The 11,593-nt window shown below is 59.6% G+C and overlaps 1 protein-coding gene across 1 annotated transcript; it reads right to left on the reverse strand.

Annotated features, from left to right (window-relative positions):
* Positions 1 to 4,930: 4,930 nt before the first annotated feature.
* Positions 4,931 to 10,717, reverse strand: LOC123368863 (glycine N-acyltransferase-like protein 3). Its single transcript, XM_045014043.1, has 5 exons — positions 10,334 to 10,717; positions 9,319 to 9,426; positions 8,844 to 8,970; positions 8,397 to 8,517; positions 4,931 to 6,933 (listed from the first exon to the last, which is right to left on the reverse strand). The coding sequence occupies exons 1-5, from the start codon at positions 10,481 to 10,483 to the stop codon at positions 6,402 to 6,404; spliced, it is 1,038 nt and encodes a 345-aa protein (XP_044869978.1). The 5' UTR covers positions 10,484 to 10,717; the 3' UTR covers positions 4,931 to 6,401.
* Positions 10,718 to 11,593: the final 876 nt, after the last annotated feature.

An 11,593-nucleotide genomic window follows, 5' to 3' on the forward strand; every position in this document is an offset into this window, starting at 1 on the left:
TTTAACATTCACCTTTCTTTCTTTCTTTCTTTCTTTCTTTCTTTCTTTCTTTCTTTCTTTCTTTCTTTCTTTGAATAAAACTTTAGATTTCAGATACTAAAGGGTTGGCAACAGTGTGATTTTTGGGTGAGATCTGAGTTGTATATTGACCTGGGCATGTGGCTGGTCCTTTGGATCAGAAGAACCTGGTCTTTGGTTAAATTGGTTTTAAAGAACCACTCATCTATAAGTCTAGTGGTTTTGGCGGCGATACAAGGACTGAGATGCTTAAGGAAACTGTTGTTCTTCTTCGAGTGATTGCTCCTATGCATTCCAGTCAGGTGTGCGCGCCGCGCGTGAACGGCTCTTCGGAAAATTTTTACCCTAGCAACTCCGGCGGGCCGGCTGGCGCCCCCTGGAGTGGTGCCGCTATGGCGCCTGTTATATACCCCAGCCGGCCCGTCCGCTCCTCAGTTCCTTCTTACCGCCCGTGACGGCCAGTTGGAACTGTGGAGTGCTCTCTGTCCTCCACAACCCTAGCTCTCGCTACTTTTTCTGTACATAGTTGTTTCATTACTTAGTGTAGATAGTTCGTTCAGTTAGTTAGATAGTTTTAGGATAAGGATAAGGGGGATTTTCCCCCCTTTTCCTCTACCGGTGTGGGCTCATGCCCAAGGCACCGGGCTTTAAGCCCTGCGCATCTTGCCAGCGGCATATGCCGGTCGGGGATCCGCACGACTCCTGTCTCCGTTGCCTCGGGGAGAGTCACAGGACAGATAAGTGCCCTATCTGTTCGGCATTTAAGCCCCGGACGCGTAAGGAACGGGACATTCGCCTGAAGCAGCTCCTGATGGAGGCATCGCTCCAGCCCCCGGCACCGACCGCGCCGGCACCGAGGGCTTCATCGGCGCGTAGCGCACCGGCGGCCCCGAGTCGCTCCGGCACCGAGGCTCCTCGACTTCAGCCAGCAGCACCAGCGACCCGGCACCGCTCCCTCTCGCCATCCAGGAAGCGTAAGCCGGCGAAAACAGCTGCAAAGACCCATGCTGAGGGTCCTATCGCCCAGCCACCTCCACCGCCTCCGGTACCGGCTGCTCACTCGACGAGAGCGCACGCCTCGTCGGCCGCCTTCCTGGCCCATGTCCCCATCCAGGACATCTGTAGAGCGGCTACCTGGTCTTCTGTCCACACCTTCGCCTCCCACTACGCGTTGGTGCAGCAATCAAGAGACGATGCAGCCTTCGGCTCCGCAGTATTACACTCCGCCACATCTCACTCCGACCCCACCGCCTAGGTAAGGCTTGGGAATCACCTGACTGGAATGCATAGGAGCAATCACTTGAAGAAGAAAAGACGGTTACTCACCGTAGTAACTGTTGTTCTTTGAGATGTGTTGCTCCTATCCATTCCAGACCCGCCCTCCTTCCCCACTGTCGGAGTAGCCGGCAAGAAGGAACTGAGGAGCGGACGGGCCGGCTGGGGTATATAACAGGCGCCATAGCGGCGCCACTCCAGTGGGCGCCAGCCGGCCCACCGGAGTTGCTAGGGTAAAAATGTTCCGAAGAGCCGTGCACGCGCGGCGCGCACACCTGACTGGAATGGATAGGAGCAACACATCTCGAAGAACAACAGTTACTACGGTGAGTAACCGTCTTTTCTGACTTCTTGTTAGCCAGTTGGTGAAACAGAAATTTACTTTTGTTGCTGGTTTGGTATTGTGAAAGTAGAATGAATTATATTGTAAAAATAAGAATGGATTAAAGAAATGTTGTATGTACCTTTAAGCAGAAATAAGAAATGTTGAAATACAGGTGCCAGGAAAAGAAACATTAGGCATAAACAATGGTGCTAATGGCGAAACATTAACAGAAGATGGGTAATAGTTAGTAAGGAAATAAGATATGCATGCCTAGCCCAGGTAAACTTATCTGATTCTGCTTGCTTTGTTACCTTGTTAAGTTCTCACCCTTTTATCTGTATAATTAAGATAGTTTGTGTCTTGCATGGTGCTCACATTATCTGGGTGTTATTAGCAGAGCGCTGTGCTAATAAAACAGAGTGGTCTGACAAACTGTGAGTCCTGAGTCTAACTTTGACAGTATCTCCCATGAGAGAATAGCCACCAGCTTTGGAGCATATCTGCCCTATTTCTCAGCAGTTAGTCCTGAATTTGGTATTCTCAGTTGTGACCCACGAAGGCTCGGTTACAATGTTACTAAGGCATATTTCAGTGCTGGGGAAGCAACCCAAATCAGTTCCTCAGAGACAAACAGGGACATTGACATGTCAGTCAGGTGCCAACAAAATCAACTGGACTATGTCACTTAGTGAAGCGGCCAGTCTTTGACAGGAAGAAGGATTCTGAGCGAGAAATTTACATCTTGGCAAAGAGACTCGCTGTTTCCTGAACGCCAGCTGGAGGGTGATTCTCAAAGAGGAGCTAAAGGTATAAAAATGCAGCGCCTCCCCTCCCATGTCACGCTTGGCAGGAGCGAAATCACAGGTTGCAGCCTCCCAGAATAGATCCGGTCCAGTTCGGGTGTGACAGCCTGTCCCTGCCGCCCTGCAGTACAGCTGGGACTTGGTAGGGTGGTGGAGGGAGATCTGCCCTCCTGAATCAGCCCCCCCGCTCAGCCTCCCAGAAGTATTGCTGTGGCCCTTGGCCATCTCACTAGGCAGCATCAGCTGTGTCCCCAGGAGAAAGGCTGCTCTCCTGGTGCCCGTCTGCCCCGCTGTAGTGCTGGGGGCAGGGGCAGGAAGCTCTGGCCACGGGGGAATGGACAGGGGGCAGCTCGGGATCCTGGGACCTGACTGAGCTGCCTGGCTCAGGGCCCGTTAAAGCTACGTAGCCCAGAAGAGCTCAGACAGGAAGTGTCCCTGGGGAGGCCAGGGAGCAGGGCCGGTTCCAGACCCCAGCGCGCCAAGCGCGCTTGGGGCGGCATTTTGCCGGCAGGGTGGCAGGCGGCTCTGGCGGACCTTCCGCAGGCATGACTGCGGCTGGTCCGCTGGTCCCGCGGCTCCGGTGGACCTCCCGCAGGGATGACTGCGGAGGGTCTGCTGGTCCCGCGGCTCGGATGGACCTCCCGCAGACGTGCCTCCGCAGACATGCCTCCGCAGACCGGAGCTGCGGGACCAGCGGACCCTCCGCAGGCACGTCTGCAAGAGGTCCCCCAGAGCCGCGGGACCAGCGACCGCCAGCACACCCCCCGTGGCGTGCCGCCGTGCTTGGGGCGGTGGGATTCCTAGAGCCGCCCCTGCCAGGGAGGGCGCTGGGAAGAGGCTGAGGTGGCCGGCAGGAGGTGACCCAGCTGCTGCCCCCCGGGCGACTGGCTGCTGCAGAGGCCTTGGTGGGGCGCAGCTTGAGCTGCGTTTGCAGGCTCGGAGCAGGGCTGTGTCCGTGCCGGAGCACGGTGGGCTTGTGGCCCAGTCCCCATGCGAGGGGGGGGGGCGGGGTATATGGGACACGGCTCAGTGCTACATCCTCCCCTCTCTCCTCTCTTGCAGGCTGGCTGGTGGCCTCCCCCACTACGCACCCAACTCCTCCTCCTGGGCCAGCTGCTCAAGGAGGTACGTCCCGGCCTCGCCCCAGCCGCATAGCGCAGCGACGCCCTGTGTGGGGCAGCCGTGCCTGGCACTCATCTGGTTGCGGGGGTTATAAAAGTTCTGGGAAGTGCTGGCCCCGCTGTGTGGGTAGGAGGGCTGGTGGCGGGGGGGGGAGGGCTTGGCAGACTGGGGCCTGGGTGACAGGCAGAGGGAAGCTGCCCAGGGCAGGGCAGGGCACCCTGACAGCCGTCTCCTCTCCTCTCCGTGCAGGGGAACATGAGCCGAGGCAACAGCCTGTTTTTCCGGAAGGTGCCTGCGGGGAAGCTGTACGTGTGGGAGGAGACGCGGTTCCGCTGAGGCCGGAGCTGGGCGAGGGGCCCGGGGCCGGGCCAGAGGCTGGGCCAGATGCACTGAATGATGGGAGAGTGGTGATTTCTAGATGTAAGCAGAGTCAGAATGAGCTCTCCCCTGACATCTGGTGGTGAGTGTGGAAAAGGACTTCAGGGGCTGATCTCGTTTTCATGGGCACACCCACCCCGCCTAGCATGAAGGAACTGCTGGCCCAAATGGCCACTTTAGCTGCTGTGGGATCCCCAGTCTCTTTGTTATTGGTGCAGGAGTAATAAAGGGTTGTTATCCTGATTATGGAATCAAGGACAATAGAACTTTACTTGGCATTTTATGACGGAGGGACTCGCACTCAACTAAGTAGCGCTCGCTAGGCAGGGGACATGGGTTCCAAACAGCAGTGAATGAAGAGAGGGGTGTGGTAGGCCTGTTTGTCTGATAGTATGTGTCTCCTCTTAAGGACTCTGAACACCATTTTCACTCTTTTTTCTCTGTTGTGTAATGACAGAGCTAATTTTGACTCCATTAGGAGTCCTGTTACGTGCTGTAGATTGGAGGTCACTGGTTCCTTGGTCTAAGCATTAGGTCTACTTTGGGCAAGTTGTTCTGAGTGTGCTGGCACTGGGGCTTCGCCTACTAACAGTTGAAATCACTAAAGCGCTAAAGTTACTAAAGAGCTGAAATCACTGAGCACTGTGTTAAGTGAAGATATATTGGTGAGGGGCTAGCAGGGTGGCTGGCGGAGAGGAGCTGCCAGCAGGACGGCTGGTGGAGAGGAGCAGCTGGTGGTGAAGACTGTAGCAGAACCCCATGGAGAGGCGTGGTAATCGGCCGTCGACCCGAGCAGCGGAGCATGTAAGCTGCCCCCCCACCCCTCCCCCATCTCCCCACCACTTCCATCCAGGCTGGGAGGTAAACTCTGCAGATGCACTTCTGAACTTTGGGGGCTGCACTGACCAAGGTCAGAAACTGTGGATGGGGTGACTGTTGGGTTGCTGGACTTAAGACCCTGCGGGGAAAAGGACACTGCCAGAATTACTTAGGGATGCGTCTTTTGCTCATGGTTTGTGTTATGAATCCTGTTTGTGGTGTTTCCCCAACATAATGCCGCAATGTTTTGTGTTATAGTTTGTGTTATGAATCCTGTTTGTGATGCTTCCTCAACATAATGCCACAATGTTTCACTCCTTTATTAAAAGGATTTGGCTACACTCAGACTCTGTGCTTGCGAGAGGGGAAGTGTTGCCTCCTAGAGGCGCCCAGGGAGGTGGTGTGTAATTGTCCCAGGTCACCGGGTGGGAGCTTGAGCTGCTTTTGCCTTGTCTTACTCCAGGGCCGAGCACATGGCTCCGGCCCTCCTGCTTCACCCCATGAGCTCTGCCCGGCACGTTGCACTGAGCCAGACGCCTGGAGAGACCTGGCTGCTCTGTGGGGACCAGTGTCCCCCAGCCAGTGTTTGCAGTGACATCCCAAAGCCTTTTCCACACAGCACACGGTTTATTGGTCCCCGGGAACCCAGCCTGGGAGGTCCCTGGGGCAGCAGAGAGAAGTGAAGGTGAAGACACAGGCCAGGGCCCCACCCAGCTGAGCTGCTAAAGAGCCAAAACTGGATCCTGTCTCCATCTCTTTCAGTCCCAGCTGGGAGCTCCTGAGTCCCACCAAAACCCAACTCTTCTTCTTTGTGGAGCCTCCGTTGGTCTGGTTTTGATCCTGAACGCCCAGGTCCTGCCCCCAGCCATGTGACACCCCCCTCCCGTCCCTGCTCTGCCCCAGGAGCAGCTTTTTAACCCTTTGGCACCCACTGGGCAGAGATGCAAAGTACAGAAGGAAACTGAGGCACACCGGCATCAAAACTATTACAGAAAATTCTCTTTTGGTACGTCTACACTATCGGGGTTTGGGCCCAGCAGGGCTCTATGGGGGGGGGGGGGGTCCTGTGACTGCTTCCCTCCCCCCTGTAGTGCACCAGCATAAACACAAGCCCTGGCCTGGCTTTCCAGCTGGCTGCTGGCCCTGGAGCAGCCGTGCAAGGCCAGCACCTGCCCCCTATCACCACAGGGTAGGTCAGGGGTGGGCCACAGCTGGGACATGTGCTCAGAGCCCAAGGGAGCTTGCACCAAAGCTCTGGCAAGACCAGGCGCAGCACCTGGAACGGGGACCCCCCCACACCACCACCACAGGCCCAGCCGAGCAACAAACTGCCTGGGGAAGGGAGCGAGAGAGACCCCCTGCTGAGCCCTCACCCTGGTCTCTTTGGGGCCAGCCCTGACTGCCAGGGGAGAGCGCCCCCTACTGAGCCTCTGCCCTGCTGCAGGGGATAATGGAGCATGAGAGAGTCTCCTCTACCAGGCCCCGGCTTCCCAAGGGCTGACAGCTGAGCTCCCCTGGTGCCTGGTCAGTGTGTCCCCTTCATGGGGGGTAGCAGAGCAGGAGGTCCCTGGGCATGGCTGGGCCATGTCCCCATCTCCTCCCCTCCCCCAGGGCTATGTGCTGGCAGAGCGTGGCTGTCCCCCAGAGCTGGGTGCAGGGCCCTAGGCCGTGTCCTCTTCTCCTCCGCTCCCCTCCCCCTGTGCTACGTGCTGTTGGGCGTGTTGCCGTTCCCCAGAGCTGGGCGCAGGGTCCTGAGCCGAGTCCAGGGCACTGGCTGGCTGGGACTGGGCGAACCCAGGCCTCACCACCAGCAGGTAGAACACCCCAGGCAGGATGCGGAAGCTGAGGCGTTGTAGGACGTGCAGCGAAGGCTCGTTGTGGGGCAGCACCCCAGCGTAAACAGGGAAGCCGTGGGCATGCAACTGTGCCGCCAGCGTCCCCACCACAGACCGCAGGTGGTGCTGGCCACGATGCTCCGGGAGGGTGTAACCGTGTGTCAGGGCAGCCAGCGGGTCGGTGAGGCACCAGGAGATGGGGGTCCCCTCAGGGTCCAGCAGGCAGGCGCTGGGGAAGTGGCGGATCAGGCAGCTCAGGTAGCGCAGGCTCCAGCTGTTCCCCCCAAACGGCCAGGTGTCTCTGAGCAGCATGGCGTGGGCGGGGGACACGGGGGCCAGCCTGAGCCCCCTGTCAGGCCTGCAAGACAGGTCGGGAGGGATGAGATGCAGGGCGGGGTGGGGTGAGCAGATAAGGGATTGACCTAGCAAGGGGAGGGGGTCAGCATCCCTGGTCAGAGGGAATACAACCACTAGGGGAAGGAGTAAGGCTAGGGGAGAGGAGCGGGGAGCAACCAAACATGGGAGGTGTGAGCACAGGGGGAGATTGACCCAGCTTGGGGGGGCAGGGTGCAGTGAGCCGGGGGCTCGATCTGGTACAAGGGAGTGAGCCCGGGGAGCAGGGATTGAGCTGGTATGACATGGCATAGGAGGGGAGCAGGGTCTGGCAGCGCCATCCTCTTCCCGGTTGTGGGGCTGAGGTGGACTGGACAGAAAATTGGCAGTGGGAGGGCTGCCAAATCTGAAACTGGGAGGTGTGGGGGGCATGGAAAGTATCCTGTGGGGGAGGGGTGTGCCACCCAGCTGTGAAGGCAGCGCCGCCGCCAGCAGCAGCCGAGAGCTACGGGGGGCGTGGTATGGCATTGCCACCCCTACTGCTGCGTAACGTTTGGCCTTTGCACTGGGAGGGGAGGCTATGGCAAATCCTGGGTGACTATAGCCCCCATAACGCTCCTCCCAGTGCCCCCCATGGAGGGGAGGGAGGCTGGACGGGGGCTGACCTGGTACAGGAAGAAGGGGGGTGAGGCTGAGGGGCGATAGACCCGGGGTGGGGGAGACGGGGGAGCCCTGGGGGGAGGGGATCGAGCCAGGAGGCGGCACATGGGGGGAAGGGGGAGCCCTGTGGGAAGGTGATCGAGCCAGGAGGCAGCACATGGGGGGAAGGTGACCCCCGGGGGGGGAGGGGATCGACACACTCCCGCGGCCTCAGCACAGGGGCTGTCTGACAGGGCCCAGTCCAGCCCCAGCAGAGCCATCGCTGCCGATGGGCCGTGGCTAAGCTCAGCTCCTGACATGAAAGCACCAGGGCTCAGTGGGCAGCGAACCCCCTGCCCGGGGACCTACCCGCTGACAGGGAAGGAGGGACCGGGGGGCTCTGTGCTTGGAGCCCCCTCCCCTCAGAGGGGACGGCTCTGGAGTCAAGGACCCCTGGCTGCCCCTCCCAGGATACAGAAGGTTACAGGCTGCCCCTCCCCCTGCTCTCCCCATCCTGGGGCCAAGGAGGTTCCTTGGCCAGGCAGGGCTGCCCCTGCCCCCGGCGAAGCTCTAGGGCTGACTCAGCCCTGCCCCGGAGCAGGATGGGAAATCCTTGGCAGCATGTGCCCAAGGCCTGGGGCTCTGTGGGGCTGTGGTGATGGCCTCACTCTGCCAGCACCGTTAGCCTGGGGAACTCATTGACACCAGATCTGGGGCGCAATGGAGGCCTCTGGCCTGGCACCCTGGGGTCCTTCCCTTCCCCCAGCCCCGCTCCCCCCTCCATCTAGCACAGGCTGGTTGTGTGCATTGCCCCATTCTCTCACACACCCCATATCTGGGGGCACCTACCGGTACTGGGGCATGGCAGGCGGGTCTGGGTGCAGCAGTGGCCGGTGCGGATACGTCTCCATCTCAAGGTCCCTGGCCCTGGCGATGTCCCTGATGTTCTCGTATACCCCGTCCTGCAGCCCTGCAGGGACAGCCGTGCGCTGTCAGCAGGCCCCCCCCGAAAGGTGCCCATGGATGTGGGGGGCCCAGCTTGGTGGGGGAGAGCAGCAGGGAGGGGCCAAGGGCCACTGTGAGCCGGCATGACCCAACCGGGGGTTCCCAAGCTTGGCGCATTCGGGATCCTGGGTCTTGATGGAGAAGGGGCCCAGGTGAGCTCCTCGGGGCTATTGGTCTGTGGAGGGGGGGGGTCCAGGCAGGCTCCTCGGGGCTATTGGCCCATGGGGGGGGCACAGTGGTCCTCCCCCCCATGTGGCAGGTGCTGGATGGAGCAGGGCTGGAGGGGCTCACCCAGTATCTGGAAGGCCTGGCCCCAGTCCACGGCGCGGCTGTTCCCCAGCAGGGCCCGGCAGGCGCCCTCGTCCCGGTAAAAGGCCGTGTACAAGTTGGTGAAATAATCACTTGGGTCCCGCGCCACCTGTAGGGGGGACACTGCCTGGGGGTGAGCGCAGCCTCTGCCCCCCACGACCCTCAGGGACAGCATCGGGGGAGCAGGGCAGAGCGAGCCCCAAGTAAGAGATTGAGGTGGGGGGAAGGGGCCCCATGAATAGAGCCAGGGGACTTAGGGCAGAATGGGATGGGGGGGGTCTAGGCAGCAGAAAGGGGAGACAAGCTCTGGGGAGGTGGGGCAGCCAGGAGGGGGAGGGATAGAGATGACACCAAGCAGGGAAAGGGGCAAGGAAGTCAGGGAGGGCAGCGGGGCAGTGATGGTGTCAGGCGGGGGAGGGGAGCGGGGCAGATGGGAGGGGCCCAGCAAAGGCCGCACTTCTCTGCGTGGCCGGGTGAGGACCATTTTGAACTCTGGCCATGAATCCACCAGCACCTCCTGGCCAGCCGGGTTCCCGCGGTTCACATGCATCACAGCGCCGTAGACCTGCCAAGACACAGAGGTCAGAGTCTGGGGATGTCCCGTTTCCCCAGGATCGGTGCTGGGCCCCAGCTTTTACTCTGCCCCTTGGAGGAGCCCTCAAAGTGCCAGCCGCCCAGGGGGCCCCACTCTTTCTGCGGGGCAGGCCAGGGCCTCTGAGATGGAGCCTCTGGGCTCCAGCCCTCCTGCTCCACCCCGCGAGCTCTGCCCGGTGCCTCCCACTGAGCCAGAACCCTGGAGAGACCTGGCCACTCTTCGGGGGCTCCCACACCCCAGCCTGGGTTTGCAGTGACACTCGGCAGCATTGTCAAGCCAGGCCAGTTTAGGAGTCACGGAGCAGCATTAGGTCAGCAGAGAGAACTGGGGGTAAAGCAGAGTCCTTTGCGTTCAGCCGGGGCCCAGCCAAGCTGGAGAGACAGACCCTCCAACACAAAGTCTCTGCCAACACCCACCACAGGGCCCCGGTCCAAGCCTCTCGTGGGCGTCTGGCTCGGCTGCATTCGCTGCAGGGAGCCACGGAGAGAGATGGGAGGGCTGGTGTCAAAGGCCCAGTGGTGGAGGTCACGGGCCTGCCCCTGTGAGCTGTGTGCAGCCTCGGGCCCCGGCCCACTCCAGGGGTCGCTCCCAGGGGCCTGGTGACAGGCTGGGGTACAGCACATCCCCTGTGGATCTATGAGAGCCTGCCCGGCCCCTGAACTGCTGCCCCCCGACCTGGAGAAAGGGTCTGCCCCCCAAACTGCTACCCCCGACCAGGTGGAGGGGCCAGCCCTCCATGTACCCCCGACCCAGGGGATTGCACCCCAGCCCAATCTGTGCCCCATCACCCAGGAGACTCCGAGGGACTTTCCCCTGCTCTCTGCACAGCCTGAGGGTGGGAAGGTTCAGCCCTGTGGGTCGGGCGAGTCCTGGTCACCGGCAGCATGTCAGGCAGGCCCCGCCGTAGCATCCCCTCCAGCAGCCGCAGCTTGGAGGGACAGCTCAGGATCAGCATCGCTGGCCGGGATGGGCCTTCACAGCTTCCAGCAGGACAATGCGAGGGACACCTGGGGGGCAGGAGACCCATCAGTTCCCTGTGACTGTCTCCTCCCAACCCCAGAGACCAGCTGCCAGCTCCCAGCCCTGCCAAAATAGCAAACACTGTGTAGACCCCACAACAGCTCACCAGTCTGTGCGCAGCCCCCTGTGTGTTCACCAGAGACCTTATACTACCTAACCGGTCTGTGCGCAGCGCCTGTGCTTACGAGAGACCCTATAATAACTTAACAGTCTATGCACAGCCCCCCGTGTGTTCACCAGAGACCTTATACTACCTAACCAGTGTGTGCGCAGCCCCTGTGCTCACCAGAGACCCCACAATAAGAAGGCTGCTCTAAGGCCATGTGATGCCAGGGCTGCCCGTACAGGGCTACGGTCCCACTCACCTGGGGTGACTCCGTGCAGGGGAAGGAGCAGTTCCTGGGTGTCTGTGGAGCTGTGAGGTTCCTGCCTCTCTCTCTCCTTCAGGGGCTGCTCCAGCCTCTTATACACGAGTGAATGAACCATTAACAGAGTCTGCCAGTCCTGGAACCCAGAGGCGGTGACATCCCTGCAGCTGCAGGGCACAGTTGATTGGGATTTTGCTCTGGGCAGAGGTGGAGGGGCCTCCGGGGAAAGGAGGCCAGAGCGACAATGCAAGTTCCCATGGTTTATGTATTTCAGGGAAGCTGAGAAAAGTCCCCACCTCGTGAACAAAGGACCGAGAGGGGGAAGGTAGGGGACAGAATGTACCCTTGTGTTCACACCGTACCCACTGTTGTAATAATGTTTGTACAACCTTGCAAGGTATTATTTGTAAATGTATAATTTGCCGGTCAGTATGGCCCTGATAAAATGTGTGTGACAACAATGTACGTGTAATGATAATACTCCCCTTTATGGTGTTAACACGTGCTCTAACCTGAGGTTGGCAAACAGGCCTGTCTCAACAAAGGAATGGGGACATTAAAGCAACAAACAGAGTCATCAAGCAGGAAGGGAAACAAAAGAAACTCCAACAGGGGAGGAAAAAGCACCAGGGAGTATCGTTCCTTACAGACTCTCTCTCCTGAATCTCAGCTGCAATTGTTTTCCAAGTGTTTCTGCCCTCTGTGGAGAAAGAAATGGTTCAGGACTATTCAGAAAAGCTGATTGAGCA

The sequence above is a fragment of the Mauremys mutica genome, chromosome 4 (assembly GCF_020497125.1).
Source record: "Mauremys mutica isolate MM-2020 ecotype Southern chromosome 4, ASM2049712v1, whole genome shotgun sequence".
Lineage (NCBI taxonomy): Eukaryota > Metazoa > Chordata > Testudines > Geoemydidae > Mauremys > Mauremys mutica.